Here is a 15,647-nt window from a genome sequence, read left to right as displayed (position 1 = left end):
TAAGCTGATCTTGTTGTATACTTCCCTGTCTACAGGTCAACACAACACAACAAACACCCCTAATCCAAAAATATTATCAGTACTACTACTACTACTAATACTACTACTAATAATAATATACAACTATTCCAGTGTTGTTTTGCAGCAGATATTGTGAAACAGATCATCACACTTCTGTATTCTCATTCATTTTAAACAATTATAGTTACTACATCTCTGACGCTGTTTTGAATATCCTTTCAGCACTTCTTAAAATACAACTTTGGGACCATATAGCACCATCTTGGGCTCCCCCAGGTTAAAAGATTTGACCTGAGACTGAGTTAGGAAAATCAGGTCACTGAACCCACATGTAAGGCAAATCTGAGCAGAAACTTTGGGCAAGGTTCCCAACAGAACAGCACCCAGAAAACAGCATCATGTCATAATAAGCGTTCACAAGTCAGTGGCTCATGAAATGAATCAGACTATGAACAAACACAGCTCCTTTATGTGTAATTAGCTGATTCACACTGTACAGAGGGCTCTTTTATTTCTGGTGGCTGGCCTAGTGTCACCTGGAAGTCTGGTGGTCTCTGGTTTGGAGAGGTCAGAGGTCATAAGGAGTCTTGCCTTGTTCGATCAGTCCGGCAGAGTCTGTCCAGCTGCTGAGTGCGCTCTCTGTGAACCATCACCAAAGCGCGGTTCTCTTCTGTCAGGCGTCGAAACTCCTCTTCCAGGCGGACGATTTCCATGGCAACCTTCTCATCCTCAACCCGCTCTGCCAGCAGCTTACGTCTAAATGAATGAGGAAAGCAAATGTTCAAAACATGTTTTTTGTATGTATTAGTAAACTGTTTCAGGATACATTTTGTGCTTTGTTTTATTTAGAGCAATCAAAGAAAGGGTTTCTGTTTAAAGGAGGTACATTTTCCAGATGATCATTCACACATTTTGGAGCGTGAAGGTGTTTGTTGAAATGTGCAGATTCCCTTTAAATATAGATGTGGATTAACAATGATGGTCACCAGAGGCCCACAAAGCTAAAATCTGCAGAGTAACATAATAATACACTATGTAAGAAGAACAAAAATACAGATTTAGAAGACTATTTACAAATTAAACAGGAATCAAATGTGTTGATGCTGAAGGTTAACAAAAGGTCCTGATCTTCCATCCTGTTACGATCTTAAACTACCTTGCTGTCTTTTTTTGCACTTAATGTTTATTTCTGTTTAAAATGATCTTTAAAACTACAAATTAGTTCACATTTTAAACTAATTGGCATGTCAGGCATGCTCCTCCAACCACTCAATCACACACTGAGACAAGGTGGACAAAAATGACTAAGAACAAACTAAGAACAAAACTTGTTGGCAGCATTAAAAAAAAAAAAAGAAAGAAAAACTCTTATATCTCAAATTGTCAAAATGTTCATGAAAATAGTTTATTTTTTAAATGTTTACCCTGCATTCAATTTTTTTACCATATTGTTGTTCTGGTAGAAATATTAAATTCCTGTTGGAACTGTCCAAGATTGCATGGGAAATGCTACAGCTAGCTGCTGATGTTTGTATGAGAATAATTTAATTCAAAAGATTTAAGCTACGGTACCTCTTCAAATATCCAGATGAAGTGAAACTTACCTTAAAATGATGGTTTATCTAGAAAAAAAAGAACTAATTTTATTTTACAGTCCTGATTTTAGAGGTATTTGCATTTATTTTCATGCATGTGCATCATGTGGTCATATGTTTGAGAATGTTTCGGCTAGTGTGATGTTAAGTCATGGACCAGCAGCATCTCCCAGAAAGGAAATAACGATTGTGTTGCATGTGGAATTTAAAAGACATATTATCTGTAAGTGTCCCTCTCATTCCCTACTCTGTTTAAAAACATAAATGACTTACACTTAAAAAACCAAAATGTCCTGAAAATATTTGTATTAAACTTTTGAAATCCTGTTGAGGCAGTTAGTGCATTAAAGTTTCTGTGAGTAAGAAAACCAAGCAGGAGACATTTGGACATAACGTTTGATCCACTCTGAGAAGGTGCTATTTAAAAGACTGAGCTGAATACAGCACCTCAGACTGAAGAAGTCTCTTGGACGAGAGACGAAACGTTTCTACATTTTTTGTTGTTTTGCTTTGTTTTGGTGTTTTTTTTGAATGTCCAGAGGACCAGATTTAACTTTTTTAGATAACGTTTGATTGTTTTACACACAAAAAAATTCCAAATAATCAAAACACTGATGATTGAGCCGGCTCAACATTAACCACAAATTATCCTTTTGCTTTCGGTTTTGACTATTCACTTACTGTGATGCCTTAATTCACAATAAATTGTTTTAAGGTTGCACGTTGCTTTAAGTTGTAAATTACTGCTGTTTTCACAACCCCAGATTGCTGGATATAACAGCTATTTAATGTTCAATACTTTAATGCCGTCTGGTTTTTTCTGGAGTTACAAATAAGCTAATATATGTGCATGTGCATGCATGTAGGTGTGCGAAAGTGAGTGCATTTTTTAGTCACACGGGGAATATTTAAAACCCAGTAAAGATTTGTTTAAAAACATATTTAGACATAAAGTAATGCTCATAAACCTTCTAGGAAAAAATTTACTTTCTTTAATAAAAACAGCACTTTAAACAGAAGTGTGGATTTTTTTTTTTGTTGTTGTTGTTGTTGTCTCCAGGGACCACTTGTTTTAAATTAAATAATGAGCATTTCCTGGAGGAATGCATATTGACCATCTTTTATGACTGACTGTAAGACTAAAATCATCTTGTTATGAAATGACGGAGTCATAACCATTTTGATTAAACCATAAAAATAACATTATGTGCAATATGAGAATATTGTAATATCTTGCGTGATCTTCCTTGGTTTTTTAGAGCTTGACATGCATGTTGTAATTGACTCAGCTACTACCATACCAAATTTTAGCACAATGACTGTATAATTCACTGATATATAGCAATTTTTGTGGTGACCTGTCACAACAAAATTTTGCTGGGTGATTAATTGTCTCCGAAATGATTGCGATAAATGATAATATTGTTTGAAATTTGACAATAATTAGTAATTATTTTTAAATTTAAGAAGAAATGTTGGTTAATTTGTTTTGAGTGTAGTACCTCTTTTGACCACCAGATGGCAGTATAAGACTATTTGAACCGAAGGATGGATAGTGAGGGCACGAGCAGCGTGTCTCTAAGAAAAATGGAGGGAGGCCCCTTGACGTGACATGGGCTCTCTCTCTCTTTCCTCTTCTTCAATTCTCAAAATGGCAGATGCTCAGTGTGATTTGAGCTCTTTAGCATAGCATTTTTCACACAAAGCTTTTAAGAAAAAAAAATCAGTAAACAAGTTCTCAGCTTCTTTTTGCAGAGAAAAACAACTTTTTACACGAAGGCAGCCGTGAGTTTTGAAGCTTCAACAAGACGGAGTTTATTTTTTGAGGTCGGCCTGTTAGCTTAGCTCGTAGCTTAGCTTCTCAGCTTAGCTGCTTTTAACGATTCAAAAACACGATTTTGGACAGTTAAAACAAATTTTACAGAGAAAAGAGAAAGGGAGGAGTCAGTGAAGAGCACCGGAGTTGAGCTTTTTTTCATCCAGTGTCTTCAGTAGAAAGAGAGACACGAAGAAACGATAAAGCCGATAAATGAAAATGAGGTCAATAATTTTCATTTAGCATGCGATTAATTCATTTATTGTTTACTGCGACAGTGACCATCTTGAGTTATATAAATCTAAAAGTTAATCTTATTGTTAAAGTTAAATGCACAACCGTTAATAAGCTTCTGGGATTTTTCAATTGAATCTGTTTAGTGATTTATGAGATATTTTGCTTACAGGCACACATGGTTGACTCCAAAAATTAATACCAAGGTTTCAAGCAACTATGTTGGGCAGTGTGTTGTGTTCAAATTATGTGTTTGGGATGACGCTTTGCTAAAGCACAATAATTTCTCACTCAATATCTGAGCATTTTTGGTAACATCAAGGTAAGTTTGTTGTGGCGGCCATTTTTTTATTGAATTAGGTACAACAGGTAAGCAGTTGTAGAAGTCAACTTAATCAGAGTCAGAGTCAGAGTTTCTTTATTGTCATTCGCACCTCATGTGGTACATGTGGTGGAGCGAAATTATGTACACAGGGTCCCAGTTACATCCAACAATAAAATGTATAAGAAAAACAGTAATAACATCTAAGATATGAACTAAGAAAAACATCAACTAAATATACACTAAGCACTCATAACATAAAACATTGAACATCAGCACAAACATGAACATGAGTCTGTGAGCAGATGTGCACGCATGAACACATCAACATTGAAACAGATCAGCAGCAACATGAAACAGATCAGCAGCAACATGATATGGTTTTACACAGTGATTATTCTAGTTAGAGATTCATGAGTCTAACAGCCTCAGGGTAGAAGCTGTTCCTCAGTCTAGTGGTTCTACACTTAATGCTCCTTAACCTCCTTCCTGAGGGGAGTGGGGCAAAAAGTGTGTGTGCTGGGTGGGTGGGGTCCTTCATGATGCAGGTGGCCCTCTTCCTGCATCTGGAGGTGTAGATGTCTGTGATGGTGGGGAGACTGATTCCAACAGATTTCTGTGCAGCCTTCACCACAGAAGTTAATGATTCATATTTGAAAGTTTCTTTAACATCTATTTGGTGCTTTATGAAACATTTTGCCATCAGTACAGACAAGCACATGTAGAGTGACAAAAACATTTTCATTCCACTTTCACCTTTCTGTAAATGGTGATAAAAATGTAATTCAACTGGATTACATTAGTTGTTGTTCAAGGTCTTTAAAAAAATTATACACAATACTTCACTTTGGCAAACTTTATGTAGTGAAAACTTAAATCCTTCATTGTTCCTGTCTCCAGATAGATAAAAGCAGAAAACATTTAGAAATATCACTTTTCTTTGAGTAGAGAGCTAATCTTTCAACATTTCTTTGTGTGGAAAATGACAGAAGTAAGGAATTATTTAAATATAAATGGTTATGACCAACAGCAACAGTTTCAGCTTTTATTAAAAATAAGCTTTTTTTTTAATCGGAAAAATCTTCTACAGTGTTCTCAGTCAGTGTGTTGTGCTGCTTCTGTTTGTGTGTTGTGTTTCACGTGTCTGTCTTTCTGTGTGTAGGTGGATCTTAGCTAGAAGAACCAGTAATGTGAAGCAGCCTGACTCATCATGTTTTTTATTTTAATCCAAGGCCACGATCATGGCATCACATTCTTCCTGCTGTTCTCTATTTAGAAACTTTGATGTAGTGTAGGCTGTCTGTGTATGTGTGTGCGTGTGTGATGGTGTGTGTGTGTGTGTGTTGGAGCCTTGAAAAATACCCCCCAATGACAAAACTACCTGCAGCTGCTCAGGACACAGAGGACAATGTCATACAACTCTGTTTATATGTGAGCGTACACAGTTAAATTGTGTACAATAAGACTCGACAAGATGACCCTGATAAAGATTGCACAGATGAGTCAAACATTAACCCTGGTGAAAATATTGTTTCCAAGAGTTAGTCCAGAGTTAAGCCAAGAAGGTGTCATTCACATTCACATTTTGGTGTGTTGCACAAGTTAATACTAATTTAGAGTCTAAGAAAGAAACTATTAAATCTGATGTTACGCAGCACTTGTAGATTATGCACTAAAAGCTTAAAGCGCCTTCTGGTGGACATTTAAATCTAAAATACCCTGAAGTTTGACAAATTATGTCATTGCTTGCACTTATAAGGCACCTTAAGCTATGACTTTGTTCTCCTCTGGTCTTCTGTTAAAGACACTCACAGTGGCACATGATATGGAGATCAACTTTGTTGGCGGGCAGCCACACTACATGCAAAGCCTAATATCCATCCATCCATCCATTTTCTTTACCCGCTTATTCCATTTTGGGTCACGGGGGTCGCTGGTGCCCATGTCCAGCAATCACTGTGCGAGGGGCGGGGTACACCCTGGACGGGTCGCAAGTTCATCACAGGGCCACATAGAGACAAACGAGACAAACAACCATTCACTCTCTCACTCACACCTATGGACAATTTAGAGTTACCAATCAGCCTAACATGCATGTTTTTGGACTGTGGGAGGAAACCGGAGTACCCGGAGAAAACCCACGCATGCACCGAGAGAACATGCAAACTCCACCCAGAAAGGCCCCTGGACCGGGGTTTGAACCAGGGACCTGCTCGCTGAGAGGCAGCAGCTCTACCAGTTGCGCCACCGTGCTGCCCCAAGCCTAATATTCTTCATGCCATTAGGGGGGATTTTAATATTAAATGAACTTCCAAATCATTGCTCTACAGTAACAAAAAGGTTCAATCGTGTCATCTGGATCAGTTTCTTTAAGTGAGAAACGTTTCATCCTCCATCCAGAGGTCTTCCTCAGTCTATGTCCTGCCAACCAGATCTGTCCCATAGGTAGCCTTTACTGTTGTATTTCAACTTAAAGCCAACTTCCTGTTGGAGAATCAGAGGCAGGCTTTTAACACATGCAAACAGGGCACACCCATCCAAAACAATCAGACATCATGTACAACAATCAAATGTTTTAGGTCAGATGGACAACTTGCTACTCACAGAAACAGCCTGAGGACAACCAAGGCCAAAGTGATTCAGAAAAAATGTTGTAAGCTCAATCATACAGGTAGATAACAAGATAAAAGGTTCAATTGTGTCATCTGGACCAGTTTCTTTAAGTGAGAAACATTTCGTCCCCCATCCAGAGGACTTTGTCAGTCTGCGGCCTGCCAACCAGATCTGTCCCATAAGTAGCCTTCACTGCTGTGTTCTGGTTGTCCTCAGGCTGTTTCTGTGAGTAGCAAGGTGTCCATCTGGCCTAAAACATGTGATTGTTGTTAATGATGATTTATTGTTTAGAATGGGTGTGCTCTGTCTACACATGTTAAAAGCCTACTTTTAATATTCCAACAGGAGTTTGGCTTGAAACACATCACTGAAGTTTACCTATGGGACAGATCTGGTTGGCAGGCTATAGACTGAGGAAGACCTCTGGATGGAGGATGAAACGTTTCTCACTTAAGAAACTGGTCCAGATGACGCAATTTAACCTTTTTTGTTGTTATCTACTGGGATGACTGAGCATACAACCCTTTTTTTTTTAATCTACAGTACATCCAAGGAATATTTCCTGAAGGTTTCGGTAAAGTCTAACCTGTGGGTTATAAGATGTTAAGCTGAAAACCAATTGGGGTTGACACTATTCATTAATGCTAAAGTTTTGACTGTGATGTGGATGACTCTTGGCTGCTCCCACACCAAATTGTAGCAAAGTGTCTGTGAAATAATTGTGGCTGTCATCCTGGACAGGACTGGCTCCATGAGTAAATCAGCTGTAGATGTACAGCGAATAAAACTGTCCTAAATGTTACATTACCAATCATCCATTGGTTTGTGAAATATTTTTCTTCTGACCAACAGACAGGGTTAACTTCAAGTAGGTAATGGCAAACGTTTGAACAAACATCTTGTGCTGTCACTGCTCATGGTATGTATTGAGGAACAGTCTCAGCAACTACTTCATCAAATCGTAGGTCTGTAATACATCGAGTTATAGATATTTTAGTGATTTTTTTTTTTTTAGGATTTGTTGGTTGTAGCAGCCATCTTGAATTAAGTTAATCCTAAAGGATAATTAGTTAAAGATGTATACTCAATAGTTATTTTCTGAAAAGTTCATAAAATTAATTAATTAGTTTGTAAGATATTTTGGTGACAGACAGACGCATCCTTTGCCTTTCAGTCGCGTGAAACAGGAATATATACAACAGTATAATTATAAATAAAGTTATTGCTTTTGAGTTTTACTTGCAATCCTCGAGGACAGCGATCTCATGTTTGACCTGGTGGAACTCCCTCGCCATCCTACAGTGTTCCTTGTACACCTGGACGCTCTCCTTCAGAGACATGCAAGGCAGCACTGGCTGCAGAGAGTCAGAGACAGAAACATCAAATGGATGCATTTAAATAATGTTTTTTCAAGGTGCTGAACAAAGCTAAGCAAATAATATCACATGTTCATTCATGAGACGAATCCAAAATAGTTGTACTTCATAGTCACTCTGCACTTTCATGGATTTGATACTCTGGCTCTCTCTAAGAGTACTAGAAAACTGTATCTCTTGCTGTTGGAACCTTGCAACCTTTAATGGGTCAAAGCATGGTTAAGTGGTGGACTACCTGTAAACGTTGTTCAAGATCCGGGAAGGTATGTGAAAGGTCCTCCACATCTTTGACATCTAATGAAACACATAATTTATTTAAACCTGATTAATTGAAGGGGAAAAAAAACAATAATTGATTGTCAATTTGTTGTGAATACAATTATACACACAAATGGATTTAATGACACCAAAAATGCAGCGTGGAACGTCAGTGACATCTAGTGTTAAAATTACACACAGCAACAAAATAAGGACGAAAACCCATTCTTTGTGCACAGGTCAAAGGGCAAAGCACAGATCGTTGAGCAGCAGTGCAGCATGCTCTCATATTAAAAACTTTATATAGTTAAAGAAGCATTTTGCAATGTAATGCATGTCACTTGCCAGCTTGCATACCAATGTTTTTTTAGATGATGTTTAGAGATGTTGTTTAGCATGTGAAGTATGTCTTAGGGGTGACTCTCTGCTACCACTACACCAAGTTTTAGCTTAATATTTGTAAAATAGACTCATTGGCAGCTATTTTTGTGTTTGGTATGGAAAATATCACATGAACCAGCTGACAGAAGGTGGAGAATCCTGAAATGAAAGCAGGAGAATTAGCGTGGCAGGTCTTTGGATGCGGGACCAATTATGATGTGGAATAAATACAGTTCTCGTGCTTAGGACTGACACAGTGTTGTGAGCTTAAAACTATGCCAGGCATGAAGTCACGGAGGGCTGAAAGGATGATCCCCAGATGGAGCACAGCTCTTTTTACCCAGTTGGCATTCACAAGTTTATAGAAACAACAGCACAAAAGGGAATATCCAGACTTGATTTTAGATTGAGCAAGCAGCCCTGAAACTGTAACCAAAGACCAAAAGGACATATATTAGCAATACTGGGCATAATCTCAGAGGCACCTTTGAGGGTTGTGCTATACCTCTTTTTGTTATTGTTCTCAGAAAATGACAGGAGGTGATCAGAAATAGGTAGAGAAGAGCTGGAAGTGCTAACTGCTTAACAAATCAGGCCAGTGTTCTTAAGGCTGAGCAGTGAATCAGGCAGCAACACTGTATTATAGGGGAAACCTGACTCTGCAAGTGCAAAGCTGCAGCTGCTGTCCCAGTGCCTGACCCCACTGCCAAAACACATCCTGACCAGTGGCCTCTACTTCTCTAGGTATATGTACATTAAGGAGGGGGGGATGAAAGCAACTGTTTTTATTGCAAGAATGCAGTTTCAGCATGCACACTATTGTTATCTAGGTTTTTTTTTTCTGTGCACATTTTTGCAGTCTGACTGTTTCTGCATACTTTGCTAAATCATAACTATAGGTAAATGTAATGTTTATAGTTTTCAAAAGATTTAACGTGTTTTAAAATGAATTCACCTTGAAAATATACTTTCAACTCATTCAAAATTGTTATTTTATATCTGCTTCAGCGTACTTGCTCACCATTGTTCTGCTACTTTTAGCTTCTAGTTAGCATTTTGCTACGTTTAGCTAGTTTTCCATTTCCGTGAGCCTTTTGCTAGTGTTCTGCTTTATTTAGCTTTATCGGCTCAGTTTCAAGATAACATCGATCATATCCAACAATTTTCAGTCAGGTCATCTGGACAGTTTCTTTTTTGTGCTGAAACGTTTCATCTTCCATCCAGAAGGCTTCATCAGTCAAGGAAACGCACAACACAAAACTGATTCTTCTACCAACAGCTTACTCCGAAGTGGAACAAACCAGTTATGTTGGTGCTAAGATGGTCTCTTTGGCACGCCCCGTCCTCCTCCTAACATCAATCATAGCAACATCCAAGATACTTTGTTTCTCGCATGTGTAGTTATACAGTTCCAAATCCTGCTAAAAAGTATCCCGAGCCACTGTTTTACACTCAGGCTGTGCAAATTCAAGGAACAAATAAAGATTTAGGTGGGGGAAATAATGGCAAGATTAAATCAAAACTAAATACAAGATACAAAAAAAAAATGTTTTAAGTTAGTCAGTGTGCACAATAAACCAACGAAAAACATAAAAATGATGTAAAAGCATAAAAATAGGAACATGTTTTTGGTTTAAAAGAAGAAGTAAAGTGCATTGCACAATGTGCAGCAGCAAGCTGATGGTTTGTGTGTGTGTGTGTGTGTGGGGGTGGGGGGGTGGGGGGGGGGGGGACAACATTATTGTCTGTTCAGTATTCTTTCATGTAATGGAATAAGGCCACAGGCTTGCCAGGTTGTGCCTAGTGTGTTTTGGTAGGAAGAATGTCGTACACATGTTCCACACATAGTGGAAGTGCTCTGAGAGCAGACTTCATCTGGCCATAAATCATCAGCTGAGTGATGGCTGCAGCTAAACTCAAAATACATTGTTAGCATCATTTCTGTAGGTCCTGGAACACAGAGGAATGCTGGGATTTGTTCGTGGAGGTATTTTGGTTTCTCTCTCTCTCTCGCTCATACTACTTTGTGAGGACCAGCTGCTCTTTGTGAGGACCAAAGCCCGGTTCCCATAAGGTTCAAGTGTCGTTGTTGGGTTAGGGGTTAGGTTTAGAGTTATAAACCTGGTAATGGTTAGGTTTAGTCTAAGGGTCAGGGTTAGGCTATAAAAATGAATGAAAAATGAATGGAAGTCAATGCAAAGCCCCCGTAAAGATAGTAAGACAAACAAGTGTGTGTGTGTGTTAGTGCACATTATGTACTGTATGTGCACGTGTGTTTACCTGGCGTGTCATCAAGGCTAAAGGCGATTCTAACTTCAGATTTATCCGGAGACAATCTTCTGGTTGAGGTGATCATTTATCCCTTCACGAGGGCAAAAGAACAGAAACTTCAATGAATCAGTTCCGTTAAATTAGATTTTACTGTTCTTGAGTCGATTGTCATGAAAAATAAATGCTGCTCAAATTGTACTCTAATATAACTTTAAATAGAAAGATAAACCTAACTAAACGCATTCTTGGTCACATTTCACAACATACTTTTTTTTATTTCTCAACACCCAAAGCAAACTTTTGCTCTGTGTTTTGCACTTTTATTTAGTCTTAAAATCCAACCAGAAAGGCTGTGGATGGATATGTTAGGGACTTTAAAGTCATTGTTTCATTGAATCTTTCTTACATTGTGCATTAGTTGTGCTTTTTCTACTTAATTCATAAATTTTGTTTATTTGCCATTTATGCTTTTATCCAGTTTGTTTTGTGCTTTGCACAAGATGACAATCATTTTTTCTGAGTTACAACAGTTTCTCAGTTTCATTATAAGTCCAAACAACTAAACTAAAAGTATTTTCCAATGTACCATTTAATTTTTCTTCCCCCCAATCATTTACATTTATGCTTTTTTAAACCAGCAAGAGACGTTATAATCGTGAACTCAGCAGGTGTTGCACTTCCACGGAGGTCGTCTTATAAATACACTAACTACTCATGCAGCCACAAGTTTCATTATGCATTTAGAGTTGCTGTGGGATTAAATAATTAGAGAGCTCTGACTGACTGGCTTTTACTTGCCCCCCTTTCAGCTGAGGTGGAGGCTTTTTATATCTGGACATTTGTCTGCTTTAACCCTCATGCAACGACCTTCTACACACAAATAAGAACATTATGTAATAAAAATCACTTATCTCTAGGAGAAATTGTTGATTTTTTTTATGTACATTAAGAGCATGCATTAAAATATGACAATACTGAAGTGAATATTGTCCTGTAGCATGCACTGTAAACGCACAATGAGCAGTGTGAAGAAGAATTATGTGCAAAACATTTACCACACGCACTGGAGATGTGAAAAGCATTCATCTATGCCAACATGTCATTGTTACCAGAAGCCGGATTAGAAAATTCCTCACAGTAAAGTCCAAATCCAAGCTGGATCGTACGACCTAGGGGGTCTTTCAGTGTCTCCTCGGGACCCGGTCTTTAGAAGTGCCGCAGATCCAACTAAGATGACATGAGTCTCCTCCAGAGTATCTGGATACTTTTAGTCTTTTCTTGTAGGTAATTTAAATGTTTTCCAGCTTGAGTAAAGATATCTACTTCAGTGATTGCAGCAAATTCAGACTCCAGCAGATTAGGTTGACTTGCATTTGTCCTCCACAGACTGCAGCCACGCGGTGAGAGGGCGCATGAAGGCGATCAGGGGAGAATGCTGCTGCTCTCCGTCCCCCTGAGGCGGCCACGGGCCCAATTAAATGTCTCAGATTACATGACTTTAGCCCGAAAAAATGCCCATAGCTGCAACTCTGTTTTGAGTGACACAGTCACACCGCGGGGATGGTTCTCTGCTGTGCAATAGCTGTGCAATGAGGCAGTTACTCAGAATGAACACCGCAAGTTTGTTCTTGTTAGATGAAAACATTTAGAGGCCTCGGTCCAGAGGCCCTTGACATCCACATGGGAAATAAGCAATACCTTTTCAATTGCATGCTGATGAATACTCATGAACAATGAGAGGATGATGGACACACTGTCGAAATTTTGCAACATTGCAAATGAATTTTGCAATCAAATATTTAATCCTAAACCACTCCATTCTAGCAGGACTTGTGCCTAATATTAACCATGGCAAATGCATCTTAAATACACCTAGCCTGCATTTTTTTTACATGGTCAATTTCATAAAATTAGAAACAGAGGGCTCAAAATTGAGTGTCAGTGACAACAATAGAGCACTTCTGAGGTGACAGGTGGAACCTAAACCTCTGACATCTGTGACCTAGTGCTGTTTTTGAGTGGTGACTTCATTCTAACGAGCTTTCTAAAGCCTCCACAAAGTCAAAAAGGATCCCATTTTAATCACACCGCTGTTGAAACAAGGCCAATGCATTTCAAACAACTGACAATAAGTTTACACAAAACAGGCATCTTTTGGTAATGTAACCTAATGATCCAACAGCTTAATGCAAACAGCAGTTTAATCAGAAGCGTATCCACTCCTGCAGCTGTTGAAAAGATACACAGTTAGATTTTGAATGGATATGACCTGCAAGGGAGGAATTATTCTACCAAAACCCAGTGGCATACTGTGACTGTAGAGATAAGCCTTATACTACAATGGTTCTTAAACTTCTCAGCTTAGTCTTAGTAACTGACATGGAATTTTTGGTCAAAGATTATGGATTTTTTTTATTGCTGAGAACGCTCTTCCCCTCTGCCATGAGAACAAGAAGTCTATAACAAGCTGAACCGTCTCCCAAAACGCTATCTTATCTCTGCCCATGAACCATACGTTTGAGTAGAGTGCTTGGTAAAAGGACTGAAGCTGACTTCAAGGACACCCCTGAGCTATGTTGAACTCTGAACTGAGAGGACTATAAAAGCAAACAAATAATGTGGTTCGTGGCTGATTCTGTGACAATGTCCTCATACATATGCATTCATTTATCTATGTATGTAACATGTCCTGAATGCAGTTGTTACAAATGTCATGTTTTCTGCCTGGTCATGCTCTGCTCCCAAGCTCTGCCACTCTGCCACTCCCACTCTGCACCTCAGCTCAATCATGCTCATGTCCTGTATCTGTTCCATACACTACTTAAGAGCGCTTGTCACCCAAGCTCCGCCAGATTATCAAACCCTTTGTGGAAGTAGATGTCCAGCGTTCTTGTCACAGATCTATCTGATCATGTCTCAACCTCACACCTGTCTTCTGGAAACCCAACTTGCCTGCTCCTTGCCTCTTATTGTATCATCTTTCTGACCACATTACTGACCTCCTCTTCTAACCCAACGACTACGACTCATGGATCACCCTTTTGAATTAATTATTGGATCTCTGACACCCTGTATATGACCCCCACCTCCATGCCTGGTTCTAGCCTCTGGACTTCCCTTTGGATCACGTCAATCTCAGCCCTGTTCTTCAGCTGCGTTTAACCCAGTGACGGTAACGTCATCCTTCCCAGCTCCAACAGGTGACCCTCACCTCACCTGCATGAGAAGATTGGGCCCATATTACTGCCACCAGCAGCCGTTTGACAATAAACTTTTTACAACATTCTTTCTGTCTGGCGTCTTGCTCTAATCCAAAAACCCAACCCTTTTCAATAAATGAGTTAAATTTAAAGCAGTCTGCTCCTCAGATAGTTTTAAATTATTATTTTTATGTATGTTTCTGTTCAGTGCCCTGAGATGACTTCTGTTGTGACTTGGAGCTATAGAAATAAACTGAATTGAAATGCTGGTTCAATAAATGCTGGTTTGCTGTGGGGCTGAGCTGGGGTAGAGTTAGGGCAGCCGATTTACAACTGACTTGCAGAAAGTCACAGTTTGTCTCCCAGCTGTTCCCTCATGAATTGTAAATGAGTCCTCGGGGCTCAATGAGATTTACCTGTCTAAATAAAGATTGAATGAATGAATGAACATGTCGTGGTGTCTCTGCACAAGACATCTAATCCCTAATTGCTCCCCGGGTGTTCAGCTTTAATAGCTGCCCACTGCTCCACCTGGATGTATCCCAGGTGTGTTGGGTTAAATGCAGAGAACTAATTTTGTCATCAGACTTCCCTTCCCTTAAAATCTTCCAGTGAGAGTGGTTCTTATAAGTACTGTAATTAACGCCAGAGAACAAGAGAATTTCTCCAACAGTAACAACAATATTTTAAAAAAGTCATTAGCAATCAGTTTTGCATTTAATTTGATTTCTGGAGATTATCTGAAGACGCACTTGTGCTTTGGAACTCAGTCACAAACGTCACCATATTCCTGTGACGATCACTCTCATTTGTGCTTAACCTGTACATTTCCTTTAGGAAATGGTATGGCATTTTATAAAATTATCATAAAACAGACAATTGACTTTTTGTTTAGTTTGATTTGAAGAATTAAGTGAGTATGTCTATCTAACAAGGTTGAGTCAGGTTCTCAGTTGACGAGCTTAAATAAATGATATTCTGGATGGGTTCTTCTTTGTTGAAATGTTTCTTCTTTTATCCAAAAGACTTCTTCAGTCATCAGACTTCACTACTCCAGAATGAAGAAGTCTTTTTGGATAGAAGACGAGATGTTTCAACAAAGAAGAATCCATCCAGATGATTATTGAGCATCAGGATAAATTTCTATATTTCAAAGGTGCACTACACATGTATGCCAGCAGATGACAGCAGTCACACTGAATCATTTACAGTTAAGCCTTCATGTGGTGGAAAGTGGAAGAAAAGCCACACAGAACGAGGAACAGACACAGAGAGTTAAAAGATGCTCTGCACTTCTAAAAGTCCTCCTCCTCATTTGTCTTTGTTGACAGGCTGGTGACACAGACCTGCCTTATCACCCTCAGGGACTCTTCATTTCATTTCATTGTGACAGATGGGACAGACTGAAATGTCTGGCAATATTTTTACTGCTTCAGTCATATTGTGAATGTATTTCTCTGTAGTTGTTTGTACAGTTGGCAGGCCTGTGGAGTGGTTTACAAACTAAAGTTGACGAGCTTAAATAAATGATGTTCTTTTTATAAATAAAAAAATAAATAA

General features: G+C 38.8%; 1 protein-coding gene across 1 annotated transcript; it reads right to left on the bottom strand.

Moving 5' to 3' along the window:
• Nucleotides 1-435: 435 nt before the first annotated feature.
• map3k7cl (map3k7 C-terminal like) lies at nt 436-12,131 on the bottom strand. Its single transcript, XM_037687372.1, has 5 exons — nt 12,024-12,131; nt 10,897-10,978; nt 8,213-8,271; nt 7,841-7,956; nt 436-777 (listed from the first exon to the last, which is right to left on the bottom strand). Exons 2-5 carry the CDS (start codon nt 10,970-10,972, stop codon nt 597-599), a joined length of 432 nt encoding a protein of 143 aa, XP_037543300.1. The 5' UTR covers nt 10,973-10,978; nt 12,024-12,131; the 3' UTR covers nt 436-596.
• Nucleotides 12,132-15,647: the final 3,516 nt, after the last annotated feature.

This window comes from Nematolebias whitei, chromosome 14 (genome assembly GCF_014905685.2).
Source record: "Nematolebias whitei isolate Nwh7 chromosome 14, NemWhi1, whole genome shotgun sequence".
NCBI classification, from domain to species: domain Eukaryota; kingdom Metazoa; phylum Chordata; class Actinopteri; order Cyprinodontiformes; family Rivulidae; genus Nematolebias; species Nematolebias whitei.
The sequence above is the reverse complement of the archived record's forward strand: the minus strand, read 5'-3'. Positions and strand labels throughout refer to the sequence as shown.

Excerpts from the sequence above, each read along its gene's own strand:
- map3k7cl (XM_037687372.1), bottom strand. The coding sequence starts at position 10,972 with ATGATCACCTCAACCAGAAGATTGTCTCCGGATAAATCTGAAGTTAGA. Across the intron at positions 8,272-10,896 it reads TAGCCTTGATGACACGCCAG|ATGTCAAAGATGTGGAGGAC; the intron begins GTAAACACACGT and ends GTGTTTCATTAG. Across the intron at positions 778-7,840 it reads GCTGTCCTCGAGGATTGCAA|ACGTAAGCTGCTGGCAGAGC; the intron begins GTAAAACTCAAA and ends TCATTCATTTAG.